The 14538-nt window shown below is 39.0% G+C and overlaps 1 protein-coding gene across 1 annotated transcript in view; it reads left to right on the forward strand.

The window, feature by feature from the left end:
• Nucleotides 1–783: 783 nt before the first annotated feature.
• The window catches only part of LOC104081455 (transcription factor SOX-5-like), a gene marked incomplete at its 5' end in the record, with an annotated part of 98520 nt that continues 84765 nt past the window's right edge, over nt 784–14538 (forward strand). Inside the window, 1 exon segment of the mRNA XM_009584213.1 lies at nt 784–904. Coding sequence (XP_009582508.1) covers nt 784–904 — 121 coding nt within the window.

The raw sequence follows: 14538 nt of genomic DNA on the forward strand, positions 1-14538 counted from the left end.
TATAATCTAGCAAACTTTTTGTTTCTCATCTGTGTGAAATACAAAGACGATGTCCATTTCTAGCAATTAAAAACTCTGACAGAACTGGGTAAAAGCAATAGTATTAGACATTGTGCCGTGGCCAACTTCCAGTTTTGATGACTAATTTCTGCATGTCTTAAGTCCCCTGCAGTATCCACTTACAATATAATATTTTCCATTTCCTGACTTGCATGGTTGTGTACAGTTGCTCTGCAAAGTTGAACAGCTAACGCTTCAGACGTAGCTGTGTTTTATTTGTGAATAAAGTGTCTCAGCCTTTTTCCTTACCATCCCAGACTCTTTATCTTTTCACATGTACAAGTAAGTGCACGTGTAGGGGCAGTAAAATAGTACTGACTGTGCTGTACGCTACTTATGCACATATTGATACTTTTGTGTGTGTGGATCTTCGTGTTTGGGCTCAGTCAGGGTGAAAGCTACTGTCTGAGACAGAGATATTGTTACACAGAGCAATAAAAGAGAAGAAAAACCCAAGTGAGGCATTATGGACTGGGGGGGGAATAATTAGTGGGGATATAGGTGTGCGTTAGTGGAATCTTTCGATTTATTTTGTGTTAATGTAATTCATATGAAGTGCTTTGGTAATTAAGATGAGGCTGAATAGTCGATGATACTGGAACACCCTGTTGTGGAGGAGCATATTCAAACCTGACCTCTCAGATCAGAAGTAAGAGAAGGCATGTAAGCAGACATTTCCCCAGAAAAAATTCCACGTTTGATTTTCCCTCTCCTGCTCAGCAGGTCCAGGGTCAGCTGCCTCCATTAATGATTCCCGTATTCCCTCCAGACCAGCGAACCCTAGCAGCAGCTGCACAGCAAGGATTCCTTCTTCCTCCTGGTTTCAGCTACAAAGCGGGATGCAGTAAGTCCTGTAGATTTTTTTAGCTGGAAATGGGTATAGGGCACAATTCCATGCTAATCTGTATACAAGTATCACCTCTCTCGCCAGATGGACAAAGCCATTAACTTGCACAGATGAGTGTAAAATAGAGAATTAGTCGGTATCGTATGAGAAAAGATTGTCAGAGGTGAAGTATGTGTTTCAACGTAACAGCAAAACGTTTCACACGACAAGTAGATTTGTGCACCTTCTTTCTGACAGATCTTTTTGACAAGTGAACATGCTCATGACCACACATACGTACATACATCTGAAGAGAAGCTATCTGAAACTTCCCAATAAATTTCAACACTGTTATAAGAAAATATGTTTTTTTCCTGAAGCAGCCTGCTTACTATTTGTGAACTGAGGGCCTATTCTAGTCTCTTTCTTCACACAGAACTCACATTAATCTCAACGGGGGTTCTGCACAGAGATCAAAGATAGCATATGCCTTTCAGTTTGATGGACTAACACAAACTATGAGTACATTTATGAAAGCCTAACACTAAAAAATATAGCATCTACATTTTTAATCTTTGAAAAATTTGTATTGTTTGCTATACTCCCCAGATTTTTGTGGAAATTTTATTTAAGCCTTCTATAGGATTTCATGTTCCTGTCAACCAGATGATAATAAATATAAGTTAAAGAATAATTGAGGAACTCCATTTCCGTGAATAGACTTAGCTAAAGCATGAATTTCATAGACCTTTTTCCATGCAGTTGTGCTTGTATAACTCTTCTGACATCAGTTTCCTACTGAGTTATCTAGGACTTGCTTGTTCTACCATTCTCTTGTCTCTAGCATGGGTGTTTAGCTTTATTATATCCATGTCAGTGTATCCATCTGTATCATTGACTAACTCATGAATTCATCAGTTGTTTTGAGTTACTCAGGACTTCCCACTGTAGCAGTTTCATAAAATTAGAACATAAAAAGATTCCTTTAGTTAAACTGGCTTAGCCCACAATTTCAGATTTCTTTCAGTTTCTGTAACATTGTAGATACAGTACTTGAATGCGAACTTGAGTTTCTTTGGCCACTAATCCCTTTTCCTAATATTTTACAGACTGGGGCCACTACTGAAAATTACTGTTCAAAATACTTCATGTCCCTCAGCAGCTGCAGTGCCAAAGCATAGGCTCATTCAGTTCTTCCAGTGATTTCACACTCAGTCTCTCTCAAATGGGAGAAGTAGTGATTCACGTTACATGTTTAACTGAAAGCCACACTGGATATGAGTGCTACCATAACCGTAGGCCTGGAAAAGGTCAGGAAAGCACCCCGTTAGATATATCTGGCACATTAAATTAGTTCCGTGTTAATGAAGTCTGGTTTGGATAGAAAGAGCTGAGGTTGGTTTTTTTCCTTCTTTTTACTGCATGTACATTAACTGCAAGACAGTCCTATAGTTCTTTACATCCATGAAGTACATATGACATCGCATGTTTGCATAACCTTGAAAATGAAAAACAAAAAAGAGCAAAGTTGCTGCTGCTCCTGGCAATAAGGCTTGGAATTAACAGCATGCCAAGGTCTAGGACTGAGCAGAAGCCAGTGGAAAAAGACAGCTCTGTGTTTGGTGGTTCCCTGGCATGTTTGACTTAATTTGACTGAGAAGCTGAGGAAAAGTGATAAGTAGTCGAAAGGATTTTTTCTTTTTACTCACAGTTTAGTGTAAACAAAAAAGCATATACAGATTTAGCTACACCTAGAAAGCTTGTAGCAATGAAAAACCTAGCTGCCTTAAAACTATAACATGTTCACATCAAGTAATGTTTTTTGACAGGCCATTAAAACATATTCCTCCCACTTTCCTGCTTGCCCTTCTGTGTATCAGTCCTCTTGGTGGTAGTTGTGGTAGATTGTAAACCAAAGAGCTTTGGATAAAATTCTCTAAAGCACCTGAGTGGTGTAGGAGACTAAATCTTCATTTGAAGGGTGACAAAGGCACTAGGATCTAAGTCTCAGGGATATTTAGCAAATGTTTGTACTGTGAACTTTAGTACGGTCACCTATGCTAGCTTGAACTGAGCTAAAGTGGGTACCAGTATAGCACTGCAACAGAGAACGTACAGCAGATTAATTTGCTCAGCTTTCACTGAGTTTGCTTTTGGATGCAAGGCCTTCCTATGAACTTCTGAATATCCCACTACCAGCATCTTTACCTAACTGCCATTGTATGTTTTAAATCTGGCTTTTGTATCTTATGAAAATGGAACCTCACTTATGTATCTTCCCGGTCCTTTTGAAAAACCTGCCCTTTTTTCTGGGAGTGCTTAACCAAGAAACTTGGCCAGTATGTCAGAAGTTCGAGGCACAGTGATGAGCAACTGGAGGCAGTTATCTCTTCAGCTACTTGGTAGATTTTCAGAATTATTTTGTATGGCGCATTGACAGGAATTCTCTAGTGATGATTCTATTATTTACTAGCATTAACAACCTGCACATAGGAACAATAAAAATCTCCATGGGACAATTCAGTTCCAGTCACAAATAACAAAGAACTATGAAAATTTTCATATACTGTTTCTCAATAAAAGGGAGATTTGAAAATTTGGGGGAGAAGGAAGTTGTGTGACAACCAATATTTTCATAACTAACTAATGATGCTGAGTACCTTGATTACGGGTATCCAGTTGGGGACACCTTCAAAGGGACATTCATACTGTTACATGCCCTGCCCAGTTGAAAAGTCAGACCTCCAAAAAAGTATCTCAAATTCAGCAGCATGTCATCTAAGGCACTGCAGATCTCTAGTCAGTTGTGCTGTTGGTCACACCTCATGGCTGGGTTACGTGCCGCCTTCTGTCTGCAGGCCAAGTAGCTGAAGAGATAACTGCCTCCAGTTGCTCATCACTGTGCCTCGAACTTCTGACATACTGGCCAAGCTTCTTGGTTAAGCACTCCCTAACTTGCTTCTGTCCAGGCTGGGATAGCAAGGACTTTCTGTTAAAATTGCTTAATCTGAGCTGGCTCATTTTAATGGAAACATGTTGGGAAGTGATTAAACGAGCAGCTTGGTCACAGTGGTAACCTTTGGCAGGGGGCTGTGATTGGAGATAGTGGCCTCTGCAGCCAGCGCAGCTGCAGCTGGAAGAGAATGTGTGATCGAGGTCAGTGGAAGAGAAAAAATGAAGAATACCTAGTTATACTGCTATTTTTCTTTCATTCAGCTTAGATAATGAAACCAAACTAACTTATTCTATGCTTTCTGATTCACCTGTCCATGTTAGAGCAACAGAGGGTCAAATGTATGTGTCCCAGTGGTTTCAGAGAGTGTATGTGGTAGGATTCCTTGGCCAGTGCTTCCCAACGGACTAATGACTTATCCAGAGAGAGACTGTGGAAAGGAAGAGTACTGGTTTCTCTGCACGTGCTTCCTTTTCTGAGGATTTGACTGAAGATAACACAAAAATACTCATAACAGTTCATAGCAGGGGTCCATTTAGATTCCTCTCCTGGCAGATACCTGAAGAAGAGTATAAGAACAGGGCAAGAGTATACCAATACTTTATCCCCCTATACTTTGTCAGGCTCTGGTGGCTTAGGACTCAGGGACCTTCTGACCCGGTGGTGGCATCACTTTGTGAGAGCTATTCTGTCTGTTATTGAAAACAAAGAGGTTTCTGTGCTTGGGTTCCTACCTGATTGGAAACATTCTAGATGGCTGAAATGTTCAAAAGAATAGAACAATATCAATCTCTAATATGTGCAGAGCAAATTATTCACTTATACTTCTCCAAATATTTTGCAAAATTGGGTAAATAGAGGGAGCAGAGGGGTAAATATTTTTTCCATGGTTACATGGCAGGTCATGGTCTTCGGCTTCTAATTTGATGTAGTAAATTTCCTTTTTTTTTCTTTTTCTCCGTAGCAAATCATGCTTGGGAGTGGCTTGGTTTTTCATTTTGTTTTGTTTTTTAAACAGATGGTTTGCATTACATAAGGGACAATTTACACAAGTTGACACTTCCCCTTTTTTCTCTATGGCATATTGTGTGGTGGTAAAGTTGGCAGAGAAAAAGGGAGGAACTTCTATGGGGATTACATTTCTATTTGAGAAAAAGATTCATAATCTTTGGTTCCAGTTGATTTTTAATCTCTGTATCTAGATATAATTGCATGGTGTGTAAAATATTTACTGTTATTATTTACAGCCAAAGCATTTTTTTCATAAGAGAAAAATAAGTTGGCAGTATGTGGTGGACTATATTGTCCACGATTAGCGAGAAAAATACTGGTTACCTGCTTACTTGCTACATACCTGGTCATCCATTCACTGTGTGCTATTTGGAATTCAAGTATTTTGATTTTTATGCAAACCTCTTTATCTGTATTTTATTATATCCATAATATGTAATATTTATATAGATGTATAATGCAAATTTCTTTATAAAGAGTTGAAATTTCAAAGTGGGGTGTTAACTAAGTGACCTGTGGCATGAGCAGATGTTAGGAGTAAACCGCAGTACCCGAAGTATATTAATTGGTTTTAGCAGCAGGTGAGCTTCTTCCATTTCAGCTGATGTTGAAACCAAACAGAGCCTGATTATTGCATTTCCCAAACTGTGGCAAAGCTTCTCCCACATTTAGGCTATGCAGCTTGGCTCAGGTCATTTAACCCTTTTATCGTCAGCCAGCATTCCTTAACCCTATCATTTGTTACTACTGCTATTACTAGTTCAGCTTTACTTGTGATACTTGCTAGATAACATACAAGACTCCCAGGATTTTAGCAATGACGAGTGAAATGTCAGCTCTGCTGAGGTCTGAGGAGCTGTTGCTGTCGACGTCACTGAAGTCAGATTTCACACCAGATGATACAGATCTGTTAGGGCCACTCTTAGAAATAATTAGAATTTATTTAGAGCTAATTAATATTTGTGAAGTGCTTTGAAAGTATAAAAACAGTGTAAGTGATAGAAGATAAGTTTCGTATTGTGCCCTTTGAGAACTGCATAGTTCCACCTCAGAGGAGGCTGCTCTTTAGTCATAGGTAGTGTGATCCTTTTATTAATGCACATATGTATAGATTTGTATGTGGAATATTAAGGCATGATTGTCTCTCCTGTATAAGAGATAATAAAGGGAATGAAAGATTCAGGAACGCGAAAGGGGTTGCTTCTGGGGAGCTATTTACAGAAAAGGCAGAGGGAGTTAGGCTGAGAACAGTGGTAGATTGGGTATTCTTCAACAGCTGTAAGGAGCAAAATGCACTGGGACAGAATCCTTCCCCGTGCTTCCTCTTGTGGTTCTACATTTGCAGCTGTTTAGAATTAGCTTTCCACTAAAAGACAAAGAATAGCCCAAACTTTGTAAAGAAGATGGGCTCTCCCCAGTTAACGGTGCTAGGTAAGATTCATTTTGCAAACTGCACGCCATTGCTTCTTCAAGCATGTGATGATCGCGATAAAAAAGAATTGAAATGTTGACTAGCCACTTACGGCAGTGTGGTATGTTGTATCCATCCTGAGGTTTTTCAATATGATTGAGGCTGGTGAATTCCAGAGAGTTTCTTCTCTGGAGGATAAAGAACAGCATACTTTGTTTTCTAAACTGAGGTGTGCAAGAAATTGAATTATATGGAGATTTTTAGGATGCTTTCTTTTATCAGGAAACAATAGTTACTAAGTCTGTATTTCTGGAAGTGGGATTTACCCCAAATATATTTTCCAGGTTATTTGCAAATTCTCAGGAAAGCTTCTAGGTACCCTTTTATTTTCTGATACCTATGTTATTTTTATGGAAATATGCCAAATTTTGGAAACAAGGATTGTTTTTATTTGCCCATTCCTCCTCTCCCCTGTGGATAATTTGTTATAACAAATCATATTGTTTTCCCAGTCAGATGTCATCAACATGAGGTTTTCTGAAAGCGCTTTAATCACTATTTCAACCATATCCAATTAGGGGGGAAAAATCTGAATATACAATAGGTACATTGTATGTGTCTTACATATCAGCTTGTTGCTGCTGGAAGTGTTCTAAATAAAATAATGCACACAAAGTTATTGATGAAATATCTAATTACCTTTTAAAATTGGCAAAAATGTGTGAGATGAACAAGCCAAGCCTAATAAAATTAAAATATGCTGAATTTACTGTTCATCTGTATTCTGAACACTAATTCCGATATCCGATAAAAATGAAACTCTCAGTTAATTGGTTCCTCATACAGTACAATAAAATTAATGTTTAGGAGTTAAATACCATAAACTTCCTCAGGGAAATTTGCTGATGTATCTCTGTTTTTTAGTCAGTCACATGTTTCATTGTTTAATGGAGTATCATGTGGACTGTCTTGTAATTTTTCTTGTGCTCAGTGTCCATGTGTCTGGCTTCTAAAGAGACTGAGTGCTAATTTCTGATTTAACTGTGTCAGCTGTATCAGCTGATATACAGGTCATTGACAATCACCAAATCACAAGAAAAAAATACTGACATTGCTATGCTTTTATCAGAATGACAAATATAGGAACCATGTGTTGTGAGGACCACATACTGTAGCTTCTTTATAAAGATGCTAGTCATCTTTCAGGGCTACTGTTTATGCCTTGCAAAAGAATGAGCATATGACTAAACTCTCATGTTCCCCCCAGGATAAGAAAAGAGTAATAGCATTGTGGATAGAAAGAGCAAGAAGGAGGAATTTTTGGTAACAACTTTGCCTTTTAGCATACGTGAGAATGTGTCACTTCTGTAATGCTGCAAATGCAGCATTGGAAGGCACCAAGACTGCAAAAAATAACAACACAACTAAAGACTATTTCTAACTGAAAGAATCCCATAGCCCCTGATCTATGTGTGGCTTCTCACAATAATGGTAATAAAAACAAACTAGACAAGAAAAATAATGGGGTCCTGTGAAAACAGGCTGATAGTTTCAGTTCAGTTTCTAGGCCATAAAAGATGTTTGGTGTTACAGCACTATTATCCATAGTTGGGCAACCAAATAAAAGTCCCGATTTTTAAATTCATGAGCATGTACAAATCTCTGTGGAAATACATGGGCTTTCCTTGTGTCGTGGTTTAACCCCAACCAGCCACTGAGCACCACGCAGCCGCTCACTCACTCTCCCCCGGGTGGGATAGGGGAGAGAATCAGAAGGGTAAAAGTGAGAAAACTCGTGGGTTGAGATAAAGACGGTTTAATAGGGAAAGCAAGAGCCGCGCATGCAAGCAAGGCAAAACAAGGAATTCATTCACTGCTTCCCATGGGCAGGCAGGTGTTCAGCCATCTCCAGGAAAGCAGGGCTCTATCATGCTTAATGGTTACTTGGGAAGACAAACGCCATCACTCCGAACGTCCCCCCCTCCTTCTTCTTCCCCCAGCCTTATATGCTGAGCATGACATCATATGGTATGGAATAGCCCTTTGGCCAGCTGGGCCAGCCGTCCCGGCCACATTCCCTCCCAGCCCCCCGCGCACCTGGCAGGGCACGAGAAGATGAAAAGTCCTTGACCAGCGCAAACATCACTTAGCAACAACTAAAACATCAGTGTGTCATCAACACTATTCTCATAGTATATCCAAAACACAGCACTATACCAGTTAATAGGAAGAAAATCAACTCCATCCCAGCCGAAACCAGAACACCTTGGTACTCAGAGCTTTTGAATAACTGTCATTTATTCAACAAGTGTATATAAAGGGCACCCTTTATATAGGGTATATATTCCAGGGAACCCTGGAAATCATAGGATTATCATGGTTGGAAAGGATCTTAGAAGGTCTGTAGTCCAACCTCTTCCTCCGAGCAGGGTCGTCTAGGAGATAAGACTAAGTTACTCAGGGCTTTCTTCAGTCAGGACTTGAAAATCTCCAAGAACAGAGACTGCACAACCCTGTTTTGACAGCCTGTTTCAACATCTGGCTGTCCTCATGGGGAAAATCTGATCCTCTCTTGATTCACTTTATGTCCATTGGCTCTTGTCCTCCAACCAAACACTGCCGTGAGGAGCCTGGCCCTGTCTTGTTGATCACCTCCTCATAGGAATTGGAAGGCTGCTTTTAGGTCCCTCCAAAGCCATCCCTTCTGTAGACTGCATTGTTTAAAATACAAAACAGGCTAATCCCTTGTGTGCAACACTCCATCAATGCTGTCCGGAACTATCCTCAAAGAAAATCAGGGAACCAGTTTGGATTTCTTTTTGGAAGCCACTGGTGGTATCTTCTTCATGCTCTTTTTCTTATTCATCTAAATCCCTAATGCCTAGAGCCAGAAGTCAGGGAACACTGCTCATGGCTTTCACAGCCTCCCGTTACTCTTGCTACATGTCCACCATCACACCAAAAAAACGAAAGGAAAATGGTGATGAGGATGAGAATGAATGAGTGGTGAGAAGAGATGCAGTGGCTTACCTGTCAGTTAGCCATCAGCTGTGATTATTCATTATAAATATACTTAAGTGATAAATTGAGTGTAAAATTATTGTGGCTTTTTCTAGGGCTTGTCAAAAATGGGGGGAAGATAATGTAGAATTCCTTTTCATTCAACAGAATCTACTATAAGGAAATGTTTATTCTGGTATTTTTCATGGCATTTAGTTTAGCATTCTGATTTTGGAAATTATAATTTAAGAATTTGTTTTTGTTTCCTACTCTTTATATTCTTTACACTATTTTCTTTTTTTCTTCTCCTTCCATGACCTCCAACTTTTTTCACTTGCTCTCCTTGAAAGACAGGTAGGAGGAAAACAATAAGTTTAAAAAAATCATAGGAAATAAAACCCCTACTTCTGCTCTTCTGGTATCATTTTTTTTTTTTAAAGAAGAAAATTTCAGGAAAAAAATCAGAGGGTTCTATTGTTTCATATAATCAGGCTCAACTTAAAAATCCTGTCAAAACATTATAATTTAACATTAGCGTGTAACTTGATTTATATAGCAAGTAAGACAATTGTGCCTGCTCTGAAGAGCTTGCAGCCTGTCAGGAGACAAGACAAGACACTAGGGGGGATTATACCATGAAGGAGAATAAATGAGATGAGTGACAGAAAAAGGAACACAAAAAACATCTTATGAATTTAGGTTAATGGTGCAACACACATAATGTTAGCTCCTATGCTTTCTTTCCTCTTTTAAAAAAAAGTCTTAATGTTTTTTAACTTGATAAACTCCTCTGATAAAATTTTGCAAAACTTGTCAATGCTTTAAGAGCCACTATTGTATTTCCGCAAGTATACAATCATTTAATATCCATGAGCTTGGTAGCTAGTCAGTTGAAAATCAAGTTCCTAAACACACAGGGTTGTTATTTTGCGTTTTGGGACAGGATGTCCACTTGGCTCTGTACCACAACTTACTTTCGCAGAAAAGTGTTTTCAGTGGAGGATGATAGGGAAAGTTCATAGAAAGAGTGGTTTAAAAGTGAATGTACTTAATGAAAAATCCTCTTGTAAGCAAGACCTTGGAAGATTATTTTGGGCAAGGATGAAGGTGTGATTTGAAATTGAAAGAAGTTGCAGTGCATAAATTATCAGGAAAGAGATTCCGGGTATGTTTGTGGAAGACGGACCAAAGGAAGGATAGAGAAATAAAGAATTGGCACAGAATTGAGGGTTCAGTCTTGCCTTCTTTCTTCCCCGAGCCACTGCCGTTCTTCTTTGCTCAGAGTGTGCATCAACACCTCTAATATACCCCATCAGCTCCTCCAGGCTGACGTATCCCATTCACTTCTTTAAGTGCTGTATCACCAGTGCATACGTCCTTCTATGCTCTTTTCACCTAGACAGTCTCAAATAACTCTGTTCTTCAAAGCGATGTCACCGAGTAGCTGGGAAATAACTACATATTAGAGAAGCTAATTAAGTTATTTTTACCTTGTTTTTACAATAAAAATCCCAGCCTTTGACTTGCTCCAGATTTTACCCTATAGTTTACTAAAGAAAAGCAACAACAACAAAACAACAACGAAACTTTTCTCTGGTGCATTGTTTATAAGAAAAGTCCACTCATAATGAGAAACAGTTTGGAACATGAAAGGAATGCACAAAATGTATCTTTTGGTAGCTGAAAGATGGAGGGAGGTACGGTCCTGCCAGCGTGCATTAGTAGATTAGTAGTGAATTTTGTGAATTGAAATGTAATATAGTTGTTTGAGAATTTATTGGTGTTTTCAGTGATGCAAACTTGTGAATGGCTTGGGTAATATCTATTTCTGATAACTGTATATCTTGCCTCACATTCCTGAAACGTTCCCAGAGCTTGGGAAAAAAATGTAGCGTCTTTTTACATCTAAAAATAAGATACTTACTGAAGAAGTAATGAAATAGTTAAGACACACATTTCCCAGACTTCAGAATTAACTAAAGCTGCTCAGGCAAAACCTTCAGTCTGATACGGGAATAAATTTAAGGACAGTAGAAAGAGATACCATGTTCTAGAGTAACAGCAAAGAGTGAGCTGGTCCATATTTATCAGAGGAGACTTGAGGCCTTTGTTAGTATTTTGAGGGGTGGCAGCTGCTCCTGCACTATGTGATGTGAGTCTGTAAGTGCTTGGCCTCCTCATTGATATAGGGCCTGGATCCTTCCCTGGGAAGGACACTGAAGAGTTGTTTGTGGGTTTTAATCTTGGCTCTTCCACTGGCCTGTTGTGTGACCCAGGGCATGGCACGACGTTTGAGCATATTCCTTGCTTTTCTGTGTTTTGTCTCCTGTGGACAGTAAGCTCCTCCAGAAAGAGGCAATCTTTTGTTGGACATTTGTACCAGGGCAAACACAGTGGATGGCTAACCCCGATGGTGCCTCTGCTCATTATTGTACCTTTCTCCAACTTCTTCGCTGCTACCGTGTCTGTACCGTGAGAGAAGTATTGTGGATGTACTGTGTATGAATAGCACTTGTGAAAGAATTGCAGCGCAGGCAGGATGTTCTTTTCTTCATAAAAAGAATTGCTAAACCCCTAAGATAAGCACAAGATAGCAGAGGGTATTACCAAAGCATAATGATTCAAAGATTCAAAGATGATAGGTTACAGAAGCCTTTCAGATTTGTTTGTAGTTTTTGTTTCTTAAAAATATTTTGGAGCACTGGAAAAATGTAAAACCCTTTAAAGAGTGAACTAACAAAAAAACAACCTGGTAAACAGGACAGCCTAGCTCTGCACAGCTATAATCTGTTTTTAGGATGAATTTGAGTTTTTTCCTTAGAATTCTGAAAACCTACGTTAGCATGTATTGGTGTAGTAGTTGCTTTCTAGCGTGGTCTCCTAGAGTCCCAGAGGCATTATCTACATCACCAAAGCCAGAGGTTGTGGCCGTGCAGATGGCCATGGGATATGGCCGTGGGGACTTTAGCATGTTCTTCTCTCAGAAGCATCTCCTTGATCTATCTGCCAAATGAACCGTAAAAGATAGGAATTACCACAACAGACGAGGGTATGAGAATCTGCCTGGCTGTTTAGGGAGGTGAGAATAGTGGGATTTATGAATTAGCATGAGGGTGTGGGAAGATGGGCTAAGGCTTATACATGTGTGTGCAGAGAAGAGGAATGTGGGACAGTGCATGGAAGTTAATCTTCTAATATGTATGTTTTAATACAGATCAGTTGTACCTAAAAAATTTAATGGCTGTAAAATCAACATTCTAGTGAGAAACGTTTCCCTCGTTCTTTTCTTTGCAGTTGCAAAATTAATAATTTTATATTATTTTATAGCTGGTTCTTGAACAAAATGTCATCTTCTAGAGAGGAGTCTTTCAGAATGATACTGGGATTAGCCTTTGAGCTACTAGTGGTGTGGAAGCAGCTAAACACTATTGACCCGGAGTCTTTGACCACCATCTCTTTCTTCTCTGTGTCTTCACATGTTTAAGGCCTGTTGCTTGGGTCACAGGATAACTCCCCAGAGAATTTCAAGTCAGAGGAATGTTTCATTCAGACCATGATATGAAACGGAAAGTGGATGCCTCAGTTAAAGCAAAGGAAAATGGGAAAATGTGAAACAATGGCATCCTCTGGGGAAAAAAAAAATCCAAGCAAGTCAGGAAATCTGTTGCCCATTGACAATAAATAAATAAATAGAGAAGTTGTGGCCTGGTGCAAAGACAGTTGTGAATGGGGATGCCTGGGTGGACCTTTGGATTCCCATTGCTTGGCTGGCCAGCCTTGAAAGACTGTGAGGCTTCAGTCAGCAAAGCATTATTTAAGATGTTCTTAAATATGAGCAGGCACGCTTATTGAAGTTAAGTATCTGTTAAGATGCTTTGCCAGCCCAGTTTATTTCTGGCCCTCCATTTCTAGAAGTTACGTTATTTAATTCTTAACAGGAGATCAAAATGCTTGAGTGAAAAGATCTCTGTAAAGAAGGTTGCATTATAAAAAGGAAAAATAAAAATTAGCAGTTTTCCTGAATGTGTATGCACCGACACAGCTTATTTCTAACATTTCAAAAACATGAGATAAATTTCTTTCCCTTTGTTTTCTGTTTCATGTAACTTAGGCTTGATACCATTATTAATTTTAATTCAATAATAACTAATAATGATTGTACAGAACAGACTGCATTGCCTTCTTAATTTGTCTTTTTTCTCCCCAGTTCACTCAAAAAAGCACAATAAATCTACCTCTCTAATGAAATGTACAGGAACATTTAGGTAGATTTTCCTGATAAAGTATTCTGCCTTTTCTTAGTCTCATTTCAAGTGGCTGTTTTAATGCCACAGAAATCATGCACGCTACCAGAACATAGGGACATACAGAAATGCTCTGGTGATCCTTATCTGAGTGGAAAGTGCTTAAACGTTTTATCGTTTGGAGAAGCAATAATATAATGCACGTAACATTTTTTATTATTTTTTACCAGTTTTCTTAATAGTTTTGTTGATGCGTTAGTGTGAAGTTTATTTTAAGAAATCAGATATGTAAAGAGTGACCGAAAGTGAGCGCTCCATGCCATTAAAACATGCCCGTCTCCATCTTGATTTTTGCCATCTCAGGTAATTTTCCCTTATAAATGCCTGCAACTTTTTCTTAAACCTTTACTGGGTCCCTTTATCTCATTCAGCACAATGCAGTTCTTACTGAAGTAGTTTTCCCTCAGAAGCAAAATTGAATCACAAGTCATGAAGTGGAGATGCTGCAGGGATTTCGGAGGCTTATATCTGATTTACTTAACTTCACGTGCTTTTTTCTGTTGTAGGATCAAACCCTGAAACTAAAGCAAGATTTTTTTCCTCACCTAAAAGAAAACACAGTAGTCAAGGGAGTGCCATTTCTGATCTGTGTGAGGCTCAGTTTACTAACAGTGAGCAGAGTTTGGTTAACTTCATATTCTGGACAAGCTTGTAAATTTGTCCCCTTCTAATGCTGTGATCTTATCAAGGTTGTACCGTTTTCCTTTTCTTCTCCTCCACCCCCATCTTCTTTCTTTCCTTTTTTTTTTTCTTTTTTTTTTTTTTTTTGAAGTGCAGCCTTCTGATCAATGTGCACTTTTTTTTCCATTTCCCTAAATACATCATGAAAAAGGATGAGGTTTCCGCCTTAATTGCTTGTGCCTTTTATTCACATTCCTCTCTCAGCCAGAATTGTGAAAAGAGTGTTAGTAAAAGGCTGCACAATAGAGCTTTTCATTAGGCCTCAACAAGGCACACAAAGGAAGGCTTTTGG

Source organism: Fulmarus glacialis, unplaced genomic scaffold (assembly GCF_000690835.1).
Source record: "Fulmarus glacialis isolate BGI_N327 unplaced genomic scaffold, ASM69083v1 scaffold21308, whole genome shotgun sequence".
Classification (NCBI taxonomy): domain Eukaryota; kingdom Metazoa; phylum Chordata; class Aves; order Procellariiformes; family Procellariidae; genus Fulmarus; species Fulmarus glacialis.